General features: G+C 39.8%; 1 protein-coding gene across 1 annotated transcript; it reads right to left on the bottom strand.

Moving 5' to 3' along the window:
• Window positions 1-316: 316 nt before the first annotated feature.
• Window positions 317-17,898, bottom strand: LOC108423841. The gene is made up of 5 exons (XM_037539140.1): window positions 17,677-17,898; window positions 16,465-16,753; window positions 2,410-2,724; window positions 2,254-2,312; window positions 317-349 (listed from the first exon to the last, which is right to left on the bottom strand). Exons 1-5 carry the CDS (start codon window positions 17,896-17,898, stop codon window positions 323-325), a joined length of 912 nt encoding a protein of 303 aa, XP_037395037.1. The 3' UTR covers window positions 317-322.
• Window positions 17,899-19,435: the final 1,537 nt, after the last annotated feature.

Raw genomic sequence — 19,435 nt, 5'->3', positions numbered from 1 at the left:
CTGCTTCACAGCCCACTGCCAGCATTCACTTGGCATGGTGACCTTAGGCTCATGTGCAGCTGCTTCCAAGCATCCCATTCTATTTGCCAGTGCTTTCCTATGGAAATTTCATGAGCTGTGCATGTGCAGTGGTTATACATTAAAGGAATTTGTTTATGTTTTATGTCACTAACTCTAGTTGTAGGTGTTGATTATACAGTAATCATATATATATATATATATATATATATATATATATATATATATATATATATATATATATATATATATATATACACACACAAAGAAAGAACTCACATGCTCATCTCTTGTTCCACTTAAATCAGTAGCCTGGTTCTTTTTTCACTGCCTGTAACAGAAATCATAAGCTGTTTGTTTTCCCTTACAGCGTAAACATGAATTGTACTTAAAAATGACCATCTGATAGAGTTAAAAGCATTGATCAGGTATCATCAACTGACAGGCAAGTTTTTAGTCTTGCAAAAAGAGCAACTTGGAAACATACAAATGTGAGAATAAAGTATTAATATATCCTTCATTTATTGCTTTACAGTATTATGATTAGAGCAAATCCAGACTCCGGCCTGGTTAAGACCATGGCGCTGGTTCGCAAACCCATGGTTAAAAGAAATCAAATGCATCTAACATGGTCAGAGAGAAGTATAACAACAACATAATAGCATCAGTCCTCAGAAACACATTAGCACAAGAGAGCTTTACCAAAAAAACATGTTCTCTTTATCGGTTATTAAACAGATTAACGTGTCAAACAGCTCAGAGAGGTTTTAAAACCAGACAGGCACTTCTAGTTCTACAATTTGTAGAATATTTTATGTTGTGCTCGCCTGCAACCGAAGAGAAACAGTTAGCTGTGCAGATTTCTAGTAGTACTGAAAAAGCTGTGTGAGCTTTGGGAAAAGGGAGTGGCAAAATGGAGTTACTCATTAGTGCAAATCGCTCCACCTAGTGCCCATTTAATGGAATTGTTATCAATGAATGAACAACTCATGACTGCTTAAGCTAAAAAGAATAAAATGAAAATAAATTAATTAATTAAAGAATGGAGGTTCTCTCTGTTGTTATAGCCTCACAGCTGAGAGAGGAAAATGTTCATTTGCAGGGTCATCGTAAATGAAGATGGTGCTGTCAGTGTTTTAACTGTTGTTCTGCTTTCATTAAAATATCTCAGTATGTGGTGAATTTGCCTGTAGATCTTTCTGTAGATTTCTGTAGATTCTAGTGTACTAACAAAACTTCCATTCATTATACAATTCAAATATCTTATGTTATATAGTTCATTGGTACTGTTTCTAATAATATTGAAGGTGCAGTGGTTAGATGCATCTATGTGACCCTGAGGTGATTTAGTTCAGTGGAGCAGTTCATTTAGTGTTACAAATGTTATTCTTGATAAGGAACATTTAATGTATTTTAACATACATACATTACACAAACATTAATCAATTAACATACATGCATACATTAATCAGTTAACATGCACACAAACAGGGTGCTTTCCACCCCAATAAGTCATTCTATTAAAGTTTGAAATTAACTGCAGTTTTATAGCTACTACAAGCCAAATAAACATTTTTCAAGACATTTGAGACAGTTGGTCTACAGATAACAAAGTAAACTAGACTCAGTTATCAAGAGTTTTCAGTAGAGGCTATTAAGCCCTTTAGAGATCCATGAGCCCATTTTTTCTTTGGTTCTTTCATTTCTTTTGTATTTATAGCTGTTCTTGTTCACAAAGAAAATGGAGGGAGATGGAATTACATTTGTTAAAATGCACAGACTTTTAAAAATAACCTTAAGTATGATATGTGTGGGCACACATAAAAATGTTATTATTATTATTATCATCGTCATATCTTAACACTTTAGTGAAACAAACACCTGAACCTGAGAGTTTGTCACTGTGTTGGTCAATATTTATTTGAAGGTCTTGCCTGGCTGTGTCTAGTTTCAGTAACATGTCTTTTGGACTCAAATGCAAATGTGCACCTGAAAAAAGGCTGAAAAAACCTGAACCAGGTACTTTAGTAAATTGAGAGGATATATTATCAGCCTCACTATCGTAATCTCCTCCCACTTTTTTGCATATGCATGAGTAAAGAAGTGCATTGTGCACACACGGCACAGAAACTGTGTTTATGGTCTCCTGCTCTAGCTTTGTACATAACATGCACATAAAATGATGAACTGCGTCTAAAACTATTTTTTTCCGAACCTGTTGTACTGGTCACCCACCTGTGAATCCACACAGAACTGAAACATTTCTCTGGGCAGTTCTGGTTTTCTCTTACTGACTGGAAACAGAATTAGACAAAAAATGTAGCATCCAAAAGATCAAGATAAAACCAGTCATTCAATCAATCAAATAAACAAACTAAAAGGAAAAATTACCTTCCATGGTCAGTATCCACTGTACAGGTATGGGAAAACATGTATAGGCTCCTGCGTCTGAAGGCTGTACATCAGATATCTGTAGTTTGAGTGGATTGTTGGGATCAACATACATTCTGCTTGACGTGTAGTTTGTCACAGTTTGGTTAATAACAGGACTGTAGTTAAAAAGAAGAATCTCCTCCTTACGCCACACGACATCGGCTCCTTTATCTTCTTCATCTTCACTGTTATTACAGTGAAAAACAACAGTTTCTCCCTGAGAAGCAGTTCTGTTGATTGTGTGAATATTTTTATTAAATATATCAGTAGAACCTGCAGGAAGAACAGAAGGAGTTTTATTTTTAACAGCTTAAATGATGTGTGTGACTGTAACAGCATGAAGAGCAGGTGAATCAGTAATGATACATTTTTTCATTAGTCATGTATTAAATAGATAAATGCAACTTTATTGTCATTGCTTGGGTACAGGTAGGCAAAAAAATACAGTTCAGGATATATGAGAAAGTGCGAAAGTGCTTAATAGTAGTCCGAAATTGACAAAAATTATAAACAGAGATTATATGCAGAGAAAAGCAGAGAAAAACGTATATATACACACACACACATATATACATGTATATGCTATGGTGTGCAAATCATGCAAATGTGATATTTAATTGAAAATAGTCCAAAGACAACATATCAAATGTTTAAACTGAGAAATTGTATTGGTTTTTAAAAAATATATGTCCATTTTGATGCCAGACACACATGTAAAAATTGGGGCAGGGGCATTTTTACCACTGCGTTGCATGACCAATAGTTTTTAATAACACTGTACGCATTTGGGAACTGAAGAGTTTAAATGCTGTAGTTCTGAAAGTGAAATCTTTCCTCATTTTTGTTAGATACAAACTTTGAGCTGCTCAGCAGTTCAGGGTCTCCTTTGTCATTTTTTCAGCAGCAATAGCAAGCTGTTGCAGTACATGCAGAATGTGGTTTGACATTGTCTTGCTGAAATCAGCAAGGCCTTCCTTGAAAGACGTCATCTGAATGGCAGCATATCGCTGTTGTTGGAAGAAAACCTTATATCTCCAAAATGACAACTTTACAGGAGAAGGAAAAAACCTATTTTACTTTTAATGCAAGTCAATGGAACCGTGTCATTTTGGGCCGTTTGTTTTGGTCCATTGTTCAAATTTACACACAATGTAAAGAACAACAGCTAATTATAGATTATGTCAAAAAATGAAAAATGACCAAAATGGAGATATGAGGTTTTCTTCTAGCAGCAGTGATATGTTGCTCCAAATCCTGTAAATATTGTTCCTCATTAATGGTTCCTGTGTCTGATGCACTCATATCAGCACAACACACACTAACACACCACCGCTGGGACAGTGTCACTGCAGTGCTGAGAATGAGCCACTACCCAAATAATCCCTGCTCTTTTGGGGTCATAACAATTGAAGAACAGGGTAAAAGGGGGCTAACAAAGTAAGCGGAGAAACAGATGAACTACAGTCTGTAATTGTAGAACTACAAATGGCTTGTTATGTGTTATGTGGTGCTGATAATATGGACAGAATGTAGATGCAAGGAGGTGTACTTAATGAAGTGGCTGGTCAGTGTAACTAATCAGCCAATTTAACAGGTTTGTGCTTCGGTTAAAGCAAACTGTCCCCTCACTGTTTTCATCACTAAGGTAGAACAATTATAAGACAAGTATGGGTGGTCCTGATGTGATGTGGTTTTGGAGAGAATGCATAGTTCAGGGAATCACTATTGTTGTTTAGTTAACTAAAGCAATAAACAATATATGAACTGAGGAGCAGTTTTGTCTCATTTTTTAATCGGCTCATGCTTCTGAAGTTCATCAACATGAACTTGGCGCCACATAAAATCAACTACTACCAAAAGGGAACTGTTTCTTACGCCATTGTGTAGATCCTCTTCAAATGAACTGGCTTTTTCAGCAATTTTAGTCATGTTCAGTATGACTACAGCTTTAGAGTGGGGGCTGCATAAAATAAACAAAGAAGGCAATCATAACTATTTATATGACAATTGCCTGTATTCTTAAATTTCATGGTTCTGTGGTCAATTATGCACTGCTTATGAAGTTCTGCTTGAGAGTTTGTGAACCCGTTTTCATTTTGGGAATTCCTACATAAATGTGACCTAAAATATGATTAGATCTTCATTTAACTATTAAAAAATAGATACCCAATAAAAACACAAACAATTACTTAGATTTTCACCCATTTACTGAACACTAAAAGTGATCCAGCATTAAACGTCTTTGTTAGCAAAAGTATGTGAACCTCTAGAATTATCAGTTTGGTATAAAAGTGATAATAATTAGATTTAGGACGTTTAACCTCTTGGATCACAATCAGGTGTAAGGGTGGCTGACTCTACCCTATTTAAAAAACATTTACTTGAGTAAATTAACTTCACCATTAACGTCTGGTTATCACACACATTTGTTAGTGCATTCCATGTCCCAATCAAAGGAGATTTCTGAGAACCTCAGAAAACTATTTGCTGAAGCTCATTAGACTGGAAGATGTTTATAAACTATTTCTGACAAATATGGACTTTACTGATCCACTGTCAGGCAGATAGTGGAGGATACTGAACACCACTGTTACCCTTATCCTAGAGTGGTCATCCAACAAAAATGACCCCAAGACTAATGTATAGAATATTCTGGGAGATCGCAAAAAATGCCAACGTTTAATCTAAAGGCCTCTCTTACACTGGCTAATGTCAGTATTAATGAGTCTACAATCTGGCAAACACTGAACAAGAATATGTACGGAATGATAACATGGAGAAATCCACTAGTCTCTAGGAGGAATGGTGTGTGGATGGATAAGGAAAAATTGATCTTTTTGGCATAAATAAGAGATGTTATGTTTGGCAAAAACAGACACTTTGTTCCAGCATAAAAGCTTCATCCCAACTGTGAAACACAGTGGTGGCAGTGTTTTGCTGCTATTGGACTGGGATCAACTTGCCATCATTTGATGGAGCTATGAATTCCAATGAAATTCGACAATGATATTTTATGACTGTTGGGGCTCCATCAGTGAATTGAGCCTCAATAGAAGGTGGGTCCTGCAGAAAGACAACAATCCTAAAAACGACAGTTAGTCTACAAAGACTGTTTCAAGCAGAGGAAATGGTGCATTTTGGAATGACTAAGTCAAGCCTAGACCTTAATCCAACAGAAATGTTGAGGCAGAACCTAAGGTGTGGCATAAATACAAGAAAGCCCACCAACAAAAGAGTTTAAGCACTTCTGTGAGGCAGAATGAGCCAAGATTTCACCAAGTCAATGTGCTGAGCTGATCAATGTTATAGGAACCATTTGGTTGAAGTCATTCCTGCTCAAGGGGATCATACCAGTTCAGCAGAGGTTAGAATACTTAGATCAATAAATTAATGAAAAATTATATTTTTGTGTTTATTGTTTCCTTTGATGTTCTTTATCTGATTTTATATGATCATATTTTAGGTCACAGATATTTTAAAATTCATTAAAATAAACTTTTAAAGCAGCACTACACTTATGATGAGAAGCATGAGTAGGTTCCTGCTTCTGAAGGCTGTACAGCGATACCTGTAGTTCTCATTGATCGCTGTTGTGTAGTTTATCACAGTTTGGTTAATAAAAGGACTGCAGATAAAAACAATTCTACTCCTTATGCCAAACAATATCAGCTCCTGTATCTTCACTTTCATTACAGTGAAAAACATTTTATCTCTGAGAAGCAGTTCTGCTCATGAATAATATTTTAAATGTAAACTAAATGTAAACTTAAATAAACTCAAACTGCATTAATCACAGTCTCAATAGAATCTCTATTCTCTGTGAAATATTTGAAAGTGAAACAAAAAACATGTCTTTTAAACTTACAAACAAAATACGACATGGACAGTATTAATGGAACCCTTTCCTAATATTTTGTTGCAAAACCTTTAGCAGCAATGACAGCCGCCAAACACTTTTTGTAGCCATGTACAAATTTCGTGCACATGTCTGCTGGCAGTTTTTCATTATTGATTTAATTGTTATTGATTTAATGTGTGGCCTGTGGTGCGAATTGAAACCATCTCTTCAGACTGCTCCAGGTCTGCCTTTAGCTCTTTGGATGGTACACACTGTGTTTTTTTAAGAGCGCGCACCAACCTTCGACTTTTCTCACTTATTTTCCTCTTTGACCCATGTTCTAGGAAGTTCTTGACTGTCCCCTAAGCAATAAACTTTTTAACTACACTATGTATTGTTGAAACCGGAATTGTCAAGGACTTTGGAGATGATTTTTTTGCTCTTTACCCTTCTTGTGTTTGGAGAAAATAGCACTTCTTATGCGTTCAGTCTGCTCTCTTGTTTTCACCATGTTTGAAAAGGAACCAGGGAAAGTGGTCTTTTTAAGCATTAAAGCCATCATTCATTTTCGATTCATATGCGCCCTCATTTATCACAGCTGATTCTAATTTTTAAATGATCAATGAGACTCTGATCTACTCTAATCTGAATGGACTTCAAAATCCATATTTCTGTTTTTATGTTGTGTTTCCTCTATGGCTAATTTACAATTTTACCCTTAGCTGTTTGTAACTTCAGGTATTGTTTCTACTTACTTTAAACATGCAAAAATTCTTCCCCTCTTTAATCTTGATGCAAATAACTTCCATCAAATTTCAAAATGACCACTTCTCTTGAAAGTTATGGAAAAAGTAGTTCTTTCATAGCTGTCGTCCCATTTGAATAACTTTTCAGTCTGGTTTTAAAGCCCTTCATAGCACCTAGTCCACTTTATTAAAAGTGACAAATTATAAATTACTTGCTGTAGACTTGCTATTTTAATCCTGTTAGACCTAAGTGCCATCTTCAACATTATTGATCATAACATTCTTACGTTTTGAGCACATTGTTGGGTTGTAAGGAAGAACCCTAGACTCATTGAAATCTAGCCTTTGTCATAGGACTTTCTCTGTCTATCTGAGCAATTGTTTTTCATTTGTTGCCACTATTAATTACTGAGTACCCTAGAGCTCTAAATTAGGGCCTGTCCTCTTGTCAATGTAATATACCTCCATTGGTTACTATCATTCAGAAGCATAAAATGTCATTTCATTGTTATGTTGATAAGTCCAGCAACATGTGTTCATTCAAGTGTGTGTCTAAGGATATTAAAAGCTGCATGGCCAACAACTTTTTACAACTCAACAGCTCAATGAACAGAAAACCAATTTTATTGTTTTTGGCTCTTGTAAACTCCTTGGTGGCAGAGCACCGGGGGTGGATTAGATCCGCCTGGATTTCCTGAGGGCTCTGGATATTGTAGGACTGTCTTGGCTTGGTGTTACAACTATTGGGGGATCACACTTTTCACCCTACCTGGTAAGGTCTATGCAGGTCTATGGAGAAGAGAATCTCAGCTACCACAGGAACAGTGCGGGTTTCGCCCAGGTTGTGGAACACTGGACCAGCTTTTTATCCTCACCATGGTCCTGGAGGGTGCGTGGGAGTTCGCCCAACAAGTCTACATGTGTTTTGTGGATTTGGAGAAGGCATTTGACGACGTCCCTCGGGGGGTGCTGTGGGGAATGCTCCGGGAGTACAGAGTGAGAGGCTTGTTTTTACGGGCCATTCAGTCCCTGTACAAATGGAGCAGGAGCTTGGTTTGTATAGCCGGCAGTAAGTCAGATTGGTTTCCAGTCAGGGTTGGACTACACCAGGGCTATCCATTGTCACCAATTCTGTTCATAACTTTTATGGACAGAATTTCTCGGAACAGCCAAGCAGTGGAAGGTGTGATGAAAATCAGCACCTGTAAATCTGAGACCATGGTCCTCAGTCGGAAAAAGGGTGTTATGCTCTGTCCAGGTCGGGAGTGTATTCTTGCCCCAAGTGGAGGTGTTTAAATATCTCGGGATTTTGTTCACGAGTGAAAGAAGGATGGAGCGAGAGGTTGACAGGCGGATTGGTGCGGTATCTGCAGTAATGTGGACACTATACCGGTCCGTCGTGGTGAAGAGAGAGCTGAGCCAGAAGGCGAAGCTGTCAATTTACCGGTCAATCTACGTTTCGACTCTCACCTATGGTCCCGAGCTTTGGGTAGTGACCGAAAGAATGAGATTGCGGATACAAGCGGCCGAAATGACCTTTCTCCACAGGGTCGCCAGCCCCCCTAAGAGATAGGGTGAGAAGCTCAGCGATTCGGGAGAGGTTCGGAGTAGAGCTGCTGCTCCTCCACATTGAGAGAAGCCAGTTGAGGTGGTTCGGGCATCTGGTAAGGATGGCCTCTGGACGCCTCCCTAGGGAAGTGTTCCAGACATGTCAGACGGGGAGGAGACCCCAGGGAAGACCCAGGACATGTTGGGATAATATCTCTCGACTGTCTTGGGAACAAGAGAGCTGGAGGAGTTGGCAGGGGAGAGGGAGGCCCGGCCTCTTTACTTAGGCTGCAGCCACCGCGACCCGGACTCGGATAAGCGGTTGAGGATGGATGGATGGATGGATGAATGGCTCTTCTAAACACTGTACGAACATATCAAATCATCTCATATGTAAAGCCATGTGTTAGGCATCTTGTTACCATTTTTTATTCTTACCTCAGATTTGACCATACTTTACCAGATTTGTGACATGTAATAATGTAGTTATTATCAACTATTAACCATTATTTCTTGCGTTTCAAGACTTGAAAATAAAGTCATTCATGCTTTTGTTTTTTCCTGTCTAGATTATTGTAATTCTCTGTATATAGGACTGAAAAAGTAATCTTTGTCTTAACTTATGGGCACCAAGAAAAGGGACCCCATCACCCCAGTTTTACTCCCTCTTCACTTGCTTCCTACCTATTACAGGTTCCAATTTAAGGTTCTTTTTTATTCAAAAAAGATCTCTGACGTCCTCAAATCAGTTAATTCTGGCTGTTCCACAATTTACGTTGAAGCTAAAGGGTTACTGTGCTTTTGCAGTTGCTACTCCGAAGCCTACCCCTCAATATTAGAAATGCTTTACCTGTTTGCAAATTAGGACTTAAAACTCAATTGCGTTTTTTAACCTTTATTAATAGTGTTACATTTCATTTGATGATTAATTTTAGTGTATTATTATACTTTGATTATCATTAATACTTACTTTGATTAGCTATTTAGTTAACTATTACTTATTTTATACCATTTACTATTGTTTATTTTTATGTATTTCTCTTTATGTACAGCACTTTGGTCAACTGTTGTTTTAAATGTGCTCTATAAACAAAAATTTACTTATGATTATGAGGGCTTTATTTTTCTGTGTCTAAGGAACAACATTATAGCCAAACTTATGTAGATGCCCTACCTAATTACTGAGTCAAGCTCATGGCCTTGCAAATATCAATAGACAAGCACAGTCAGTAGAATGTGTTAAAGAGTGTGAATGTGTGTGAAGAGCTCACCACATGGCACTGTCATAGGAGGCCACCTTTGCCACAAATTAGCTCATGAAATTTCTGATCTGCTGCAATATTGCCCAACTGTAACATTAATTGCAAGCCAGGCCTTGTGGCTTTTTTAACCTACATTCTGCAATGTTTACTGTGCTACATGAAACTGAGCAGAGTACATTAATGAATGTTTAAATGCAATGTTAAATTGCTCTAATACTTTAATCTACTTTTAGAATGCAGACAGATTGCTCTCAGCTAAAACAAACAGTACTATAACATTATTTATGCATTACAGTGCTATTGTGTTATTGTGTTACTAATCAAAAATAAAATACATTTCCATTCAAAGACAAGGTATCAGTTACCAAATAGTTAGAAACACAGCAAAACATTCACATTTGAACAGTACCTGCATTTGTTTCATATTCTATTTGAATTTTGAGCTAAAAGCAAATGCAATGGACCAACATCACACTTGAACAAAATCTATGAATTCATATATTTTATCGAATATCTACAGCATAGAAATATCTGCATGCTCAGAAACATTTGTATTTTGTCTCAGATTCTTCATAGTTTTTGAAAATTCACAATTCATTGTTTCCTAAATGTCTAATTACTACAAATTTTAGATTCATATACCTTTGATTTCAAAAGCATGCAAACCTATCTCATTGACATTAATTTGAAAGCCAGCTTTGGCCCATTGCACACAGGAAAGGTGAAAAGTAACAGTTCCAGGTACATCACTCACATAAAGATGTACGTGCCTGGCTGGTTGAAAACTTTCTAAGCCTTAATGGTACTAAAACTGAGGCCATACTGATTTCTTCTCCTGCTACTGCCAGAAAGCTCAGTAACCTTGCTTTCTCTATACCAGGGTTTGTTGTCTCCTCCTCTGCACAGGTTCGAAATCTGGGTGTAATTTTTGACACAACACTGTCGTTCGAACCCCACATAAAAAATGTCTGCAAAACAGCCTTTTTTCATTTAAAGAACATTTCCAGAATTCGCCCATTTCTGTCCTCTGCTGCTGCTGAGATCATTACTCATGCATTCGTGACCTCTAGATTAGACTATTGTAATGCAGTGTTGCATGGTCTCCCTACCCGGCTCTTAAACAGACTGCAGTATGTGCAAAACTCTGCTGCTAGGGTGTTGACCCATAAAAGATCTTGGGAACATATTACACCAGTATTGAGGGATCTCCACTGGCTTCCAGTCCAGTTTAGAGTACAGTATAAAATACTGGTAACTGCTTTTAAATCTCTCCATGATCTTGCCCCCACTTATTTGGGTAATCTACTTCAGATGTATGTTCCAACTCGCACTTTACGCTCCTCTTACTCTCATCTCCTAATTGTGCCTTCTACAAAATTCCGTACTCTAGGTGATAGAGCGTTTGGTGTTGCTGGCCCAAAACTCTGGAATGGGCTTCCACTACAGCTCCGTACATCATCATCTCTATCATGTTTTAAAGCCGGTCTTAAAACCTATCTCTTCCAGCTAGCATTTGAGTGAGAATTTCTCTCGAACTTCTATTTATTTTAGTTAAGTTTTTTATTATTGTTTTATTTTTATTGTTGTTATTTTATATATATATATATATATATATATTTTTTTTTTTTTTTTTTTTTTTTTTCTTAGTTTATTTTATATATTGTTATAAATCTTAATGAATTATCTGTTTTACTTTTTTTGTATTGTACAGTGTCCTTGGGTCTCTTGAAAGGCGCTTTATAAAATAAAAGTATTATTATTATTATTAAAGAGAACAAAACCAACAAATTAATGTGAAATGAATACCTCCATAATTTAGAAGAAACACGATGATGCAGGAACCCAGATACAACATTGTAGTCACTATAATGATCGTTTTGTTCCTCCAGGTAATGAAATAAACGTGTGTCTATCTTACTCACTCAGTTCTGTGTAAGTTTTGACAGATACACTAGAGAATGGAGTTGGAGGAAGGGACTTTCTAAAGAAGAACATCAGACCACAAGCCCTCAGAGTCAAAAATTGTTTTCTAAACCCCAAGAACAGTTTCCTACCACAGTCCAAAGACATGCAGTCAGGCCAATATATATATATATATATATATATATATATATATATATATATATATATATATATATATATATATATATATATATATATGTGTGTGTGTGTATACACTCAGCGACCACTTTATTAGTTACACCTGTTCAATTGCTTGTTAACACAAATGGCTAATCAGCCAATCACATGGCCACAACTCAGTGCATTTAGGCATGTAGAGGTGGTCAAGACAACTTGCTGAAGTGCAGACCGAGCATCAGAATGGGGAAGAAAGGTGATTTAAGTGGCTTTCAACATGGCGTGGTTGTTGGTGCCAGACGGGCTGGACTGAGTATTTCAGAAACTGCTGATCTGCTGGGATTTTCACGCACAATCTAGGGTTTGCAGAGAACGGTCCGAAAAAGAGAAAATATCCAGTGAGCGGTCAGTTGTGTGGACGAAAATGCCTTGTTGATGTGAGAGGTCAGAGGAGAATGGGCAGACTGGTTCAAGATGATAGAAAGGCAACAGTAACTCAAATGACCACTTGTTACAACCAAGGAATGCAGAATACCATCTTTGAACGCACAACACGTCGAACCTTGAAGAAGATGGGCTACAGCAGCAGAAGACCACACCGGATGCAACTCCTGTTGCCTGGTTTGACGAGTCTCAATTTCAGCTGCGACATTCAGATGGTAGGGTTAGAATTTAATGTAAACAACATGAAAACATGGATCCATCCTGCATTGTATCAACGGTTCAGGCTGGTGGTGGTGGTGTGATGGTGTGGGGAATATTTTCTTGGCACACTTTGGGCCCTTTAGTACCAATTGAGCATCGTTTAAATGCTGCAGCCTACCTGAGTATTGTTGTTGACCATGTCCATCCCTTTATGACCACAGTGTACCCATCTTCTGATGGCTACTTCCAGCAGGATATTGCACCATGTCACAAAACTCATATCATCTCAAACTGGTTTCTTGAACATGACAATGAGTTAATTGTACTCCAATGGCCTCCACAGTCACCAGATCTCAATCCAATAGAGCACCTTTGGGATGTGTTGGAACTGAAGATTCGGACCTCTACAATTCTGACTCAGCAAGTTTCTCTAGGACAGAGCACTTCACATCAAAACACTCAGAATAGCTTTGTATCAATACAGATGTTAAAGTGCAGTTTAAGTTTGACTATATCTGCTTAATTTCAAGTAATTTTCTACATAACTTCACTCACGGGCTGTAAACCACTTGTGGTGTGGAGTATGGCAGTCTTGAAGTTATTATTTGCATATTGAAGAGTGAGTAGTCACCTTTAACCTCAGTTAAACAGGTCAAGAAGATGAATGACATAGGGTAGGGTCCCTATGGTGCCTGATTAAAGCATCTTACAAACGTCTTTGGGAATTTTCACTACCTCAGGTTTGAGTCGTTTATTTGAAAGTTTACACAGAGATATGTGAGGTCTCTTACTCAAACTTCAAGCTTATGCTGTTGTCACGAGTGACAGGCAAATTGTCCAAAAAAAAAGGGGTGATGTCTGTTTAAAGGGGACTTTTGGTTTGCCGAAACTGCCCGGAGAGTGATTAGTGGGACCAAAACAAGCGACAGCTGTGATCGCTCTAATTTCGACGACTGCACGTCCTCATTTAAGGGAGATGGAGACTCAACTAGAGAGGGCGAGCGAAGAGAAGAACGTGGGATAAGGCATGCTAGATCTGGACACTGAAAGAGCAGAGCGATGTTACTCACTGGACAAATTTACTGTGCTGCTCGGGCCGGAAGTGGAGCGAAGCGAGGGACTGCCGATTTGATCTGTTGGCCGGGAAGGTGGACTTGGTTCTTTTTGAATCTGCGTGGCGCTGCAGGCAGGTGTGGAGGGAACCCGAGAGACCCGACGTTCGTGGCATTATCTGAAGGCGTGTGGGAGAGAAGGAAGGGTGAGAACGCTCACCCTTCCCAGAGTTAAGTGTGCTGTCCCCAAACTACGAACTATTTTACCCTTCTGCTCATCACCAGTTTTTGTTTTATTTGTAGGAAGCTTTTTAAGTATAGTTGGTTTTTAAACCACAAGCGCAGAAATTAGTCCTAGAGAATTTGGTTTTACTTATCTGGTTGCTGGTTAAATTAAATCCTGATTTTTATTTTTTGATTAGTGTGGGGTTTTTTTTCCCTTAATGTGTGAGATTTGAATGTGGGGTGGTACCGGTGTGTTGGGTGGTGTAATGGATTTTATTTGCCAGTGCTAGTGGAAGAGAGTGTGTGTGTGTGTGTGTGTGTGTGTGTGTGTGTGTGTGTGTGTGTGCGCGCGCATATATATATATATATATATATATATATATATATATATATATATATATATATATATATATATATATATATATATATATATATATATATATATATATATATATATAAAACCGTTCCCTAAGACGTTTCTGGGTAGATTACAAACCTTTAGGTTTAGGCTTTCTAGCTGTTTTTAAATTGTTGTAATTAGATCCCTCGTTTGTTTGTCTGTTTGTTATTGGTTTCCTAGTGGTGACGCTGACCGGATCCCCGATGGACTGTGGACTGCTTCCTCCCCATTCTTTTTTTTAAACCAATATTCGGGGTCTGAACGGGAGTTGGGTTTTTTTAAATTAGTGGTTTATGGTGTTTTTAAATAAAGACTGTACACTCTATCCTCTACCGAGTGATTACTGTTGACTCCACTGATCCCCAAGGTGTATACAAATTTATTTTAATTGGAAAAAGGGTTTTGTTGCCCATTCTTTTAAATTCGGCCGTGACACTGTCAGACAGCCAGTGAGCATCAAAGCAACTAAACTACTTATTTTCGTATTAATTATAGTAACAGGTTCAGTTGAGGAGTAAAAGCTGACTCAAGTTTCTTCCCACAGTATGTTTCAGAGAGTCCAGATGTCAGTTTCTCTGTCTCACTGTTTTAATGGAGTATATGTGACAGTATTGGGGTCAGTGTTAGAACTAGGGACAAATACAGTGTGTAGTTTTAAGAAATTCAGCAAAAGCATCACAGCACAATGTGAGTTTGTGTAGGAATTCAATTTTGCAGGAGGCCAAACAGACCCTTGAACAGATGATCCAGATGAAAGAGAGAAAAGAAATACATTAGATAAAAAGAGGTTCATGAAGGACAGACTCAGCTAAACAATTAAGCATATTTTTGAAGTTGTTTTCAAAGTCCATTATCTAGCACGCATCTTGATTTTATTCCATTTAAGTTGTATTGACTCAACACAACCTGCTGGCATGTGTGTGTGTGTGTGTGTGTGTGTATATAGTGCAAAAAAACATGTTAAACCATTAAATGTACCATATCATTTTTTTTCCTTGTATTTTATCTTACTTATTATATAGGTGCACTTTATAGTTCTACAATTGCAGACTGTAGTCCATCTGTTTCTCTGAATACTTAGTTACCCCCATTTTACCCTGTTCTTCAGTGGTCAGGACCCCCATGGACCCTCACAGAGCAGGTACTATTTGGGTGGTGAATGATTCTCAGAACTGCAGTAAGACTGATGTGACGGAGGTGTGTGTGCCATTCACATTCATAGAATAAACAGTTTAAAGATCAGTTCAGTCAAATGAATTGACCATGGAATCAGTAATACATTTAGGATAGTTTTTGAGTTGATCAGACTCAGCAGTGCTGCTGAGTTTTTAACACTTCAGTGTCACTGCTGGACTGAGAATAGTCCAGCAACCAAAAATGTAGTATATAAAGTGGATCTATTTACTTCAGCGTAACCACTCCCCTAGCTATTGAGTTTACCTATAGGTTACCTGCCAGTGCAGTGATATGTGTACATTGAGACTACAGTGAAGCTCAGTAAAAGTCATGTTCATTCTACCTCCGAGTTGAATCATTTATTCATGTTTACTTTGTTGAGTAAAGACACAACAAAAAACATCCAGCTAACAGCGTCCTGAGGGCAGCGTCCTGTGACCACTGATGAAGGATTAGAGGATGACCAACACAAACTGTGCAGCAGCAGATGAGCTGTCGTCTCATCTGGTAGTAGTGTTAAATAGAGTGGACAGTGTTTTAAAAGTCCAGCAGCAATACTGTGTCTGATCCACTCCTTCCAGCACAACACACCACCATCACATCAGTGTTATTGCTGTGCAGAGGATGATCCACCACCTAATACCTGTGCTGTGAGGGTACTGACCACTGAAGAACAGGGTAAAAGGGAGCTAACAAAGTATCAGAGAAACAGATGGACTCCAGTCTGTAATTGTAGAACTACAAAGTGCACCTATAGAGTAAGTGGATATATTATGGATATATTAAGTGGATACTTTATGATCCAAGATGGCACCACGTACGGCTGCCCTGGCATTCGGGTGCTCTTTGTTTTGTTTGTTTTTGTGCGTTATTCGTGTCTTCGTGCTCCTACAGCCGCGAGGAGCTACTAAACATCAGAACAACCCCTACAGACATTTCGCCAGTTTTTCTAGTGCCTGCTGCATTATTAGTGCACTTTATAAACAAAAAAGTGAGACGCCGCCGAAGAGGGAAGCGAGCTGGGGTACTCGTGCGCCCCTACCTGGGATTTTCCTCTCCAACGTCCGCTCACTCTCCAATAAAATGGACGAGATAGCGCTGCTGATGAGAAGAAACAGCGACTTTTCCTCCTCTAGTGTGTTGTGCTTCACCGAGACGTGGTTGAACACACAGACCCCGGACTGTGCGCTCCATCTTGAGGGATTCCAGCTCCTCCGCGCGGACAACGGGAACTTGCCGGAGGTAAAACGAAAGGTGGAGGAGTCTGTTTCTACATCAACAACGCCTGGTGCTCCGATGTGACAGTGATTTCCCAACACTGCTCTCCTTCTCTGGAAAACATTTTCATTAACTGTAAGCCGTTCTACGCCCCACGTGAGTTTTCTTCATTTATTCTGGCTGCTATTTACATTCCACTGAGCGCCGATGTGCACGAAGCTGAGCGCGCTCTGGCGGACCAGATTATGGACGTGGAGCGGTCTTTACCAGACTCCCTTGTTATAATCCTCGGAGATTTTAATAAAGCGAAACTTAATCATGAACTAGCGAAATACAAACAGTTTGTCACATGCCCGACCAGAGAGGGGAACACGTTGGATCACTGTTACACTACAGTGAGTGGTGCTTACCGTGCTGTGCCCCGTGCGGCTTTAGGACTCTCAGATCATGTCATGGTTCACCTGATCCCTGCGTACAGATAGAGACTAAAGCTCTCTAAACCTGTCGTGAAGACATATAAAAAGTGGACCAGTGAAGCTGTGGAGGAGCTACGCACATGTTTGGACACCACAGACTGAGACATGTTCAAGGCTTCTACAGACAGTTTAGATGAATACACAGATACCGTGACGTCATATATACATTTCTGTGAACACAGCATCATCCCATCACGCTCCAGAATCACTTTTAATAATGATAAACCCTTGTTCACACAAACTCAGACAGCTTCGCCAGCAGAAAGAGGTTGCTTTCAGAGAGGGAGACAGAGTTAGCTACAGCGGTGCAAAGTATGAATTTAGCAGGGAGGTATTAAAGGCTAAATCCAAGGACAATGCTCGTCTGAAGCAGCGGTTCTATGCTAACGACTCTGCCACTGTATGGAGGGGGCTGAAAGAGATCACCAACTATAGGCCCAGAGCACCTCATTGTTCAGAAGATTTCAAACTGGCTAACGACCTTAACGACTTCTATTTACGTTTTGAAGTCATGGATTCACACCCCCATCCTCCACCCCCCACACCACAATACACTTAACCACTTTGGATTGCCCATCTGCCCCCTCTGCCCTCTCAGTCCAGGAGGAGGATGTGAACAGGCTGTTTAAGAGGCTAAATCCACACAAGGCTTCGGGCCCTGACTCCGTGTCCTCTGCCACCTTGAGACACTGTGCTGATGAGCTGGCCCCAGTCTTCACGGGAATCTTCAACTCTTCCCTGGAGTCATGCCATGTCCCAGCCTGTTTCAAGTCCTCCATCATCGTCCCTGTCCCCAAGAAACCACGCGCCACAGGACTTAATGACTACAGGCCTGTGGCCCTGACGTCCGTAGTCATGAAGACCTTTGAACGTCTGGTTTTGTCCCACCTCAAGTCCATCACCAACCCCCTTCTGGACCCCCTGCAGTTTGCCTACAGAGCCAACAGGTCTGTAGATGATGCCATAAACCTGGCCCTCCACTTCATCCTGCAGCATCTGGACTCCCTAAGAACCTACGCTAGGATCCTGTTTGTGGACTTCAGCTCTGCATTCAATACTATCCTTCCCACTCTGCTCCAGGACAAGCTCTCTCTGCTCCATGTGCCCGACTCCACCTGCAGGTGGATCACAGACTTCCTCACGGACTGCAGTCAGCGAGTACGGCTGGGGAAGATTGTCTCGGACATGCAGACTTTAAGCACAGGATCACCTCAGGGCTGTGTACTTTCCCCCCTGCTCTTCTCCCTGTACACCAACTGCTGCACCTCCATCCATGACTCTGTCAAACTGATTAAGTTTGCGGACGACACCACCCTCATTGGACTCATCTCAGACAGTGATGAGTCTGCCTACAGGAAGGAGGTGGACCGGCTGGTGACCTGGTGCAGCAACAGCAACTTGGTGCTCAATGCCCAGAAGACAGTGGAGATGACTGTGGACTTCAGGAAAGCCACAAGCCCCCTGCCCCCCCTTATCCTTACCGACACCCCCATCACCACTGTGGACTGTTACCGGTTCCTTGGCACCACCATCACCCAGGACCTCAAGTGGGAGCTGAATATCAGCTCCCTCATCAAGAAGGCTCAGCAGAGGATGTACTTTCTGCGGCAGCTGAAGAAAACCAAACTGCCGGCCCAGCTGATGGTACAGTTCTACACGGCCATCATCGAGTCCATCCTCAGCTCCTCCATCACAGTGTGGTATACTGGGGCCACTGCCAGGGACAGACAAAGGCTGCAGCGCATTGTGCGCTCCGCTGAGAAGGTGATAGGCTGCAGCCTCCCATCTCCAGGACTGTGGGGAGAGCGGATCGTATTATAGGAGACCCTTCTCACCCCGCACACGGACTATTTGATCCACTCCCCTCGGGCAGGAGGCATCGATCCATTCGGACCAGAACCTCTCGCCACAGGAACAGTTTGTTCCCCTCTGCCATTGGACTCAAGAACAATATATAATCATGTCACTTACCTCTTTATAACCCTGCCTTAGTCACTTTACTTGAATTGCACTACTCCACCTGCACTGTTGTATATAGGACTGTTGTACATGCCTTTTGTATTTTTATTTTTATTCATTCTATCTATATATTTGCATAGAGTATTTATTTTTTTTATGTTGCACCTTCATGCCGAAGCAAATTCCTAGTCTGTGAATCCTGTTCATTGACAATGGCAATAAAACTTCTTCTGATTCTGAGATATATATATATATATATATATATATACACACACACACTACTAGACAAAAGTTTTAGAACACCCCAATTTTTCCAGTTATTTATTGCAATTCAAGTTATTCAACTTCAATGAATAGCTT

The sequence above is a fragment of the Pygocentrus nattereri genome, chromosome 6 (assembly GCF_015220715.1).
Source record: "Pygocentrus nattereri isolate fPygNat1 chromosome 6, fPygNat1.pri, whole genome shotgun sequence".
Classification (NCBI taxonomy): Eukaryota; Metazoa; Chordata; class Actinopteri; order Characiformes; family Serrasalmidae; genus Pygocentrus; species Pygocentrus nattereri.
Note: the sequence above shows the minus strand (reverse complement) of the source record. Positions and strands in the feature narration are given on the sequence as shown.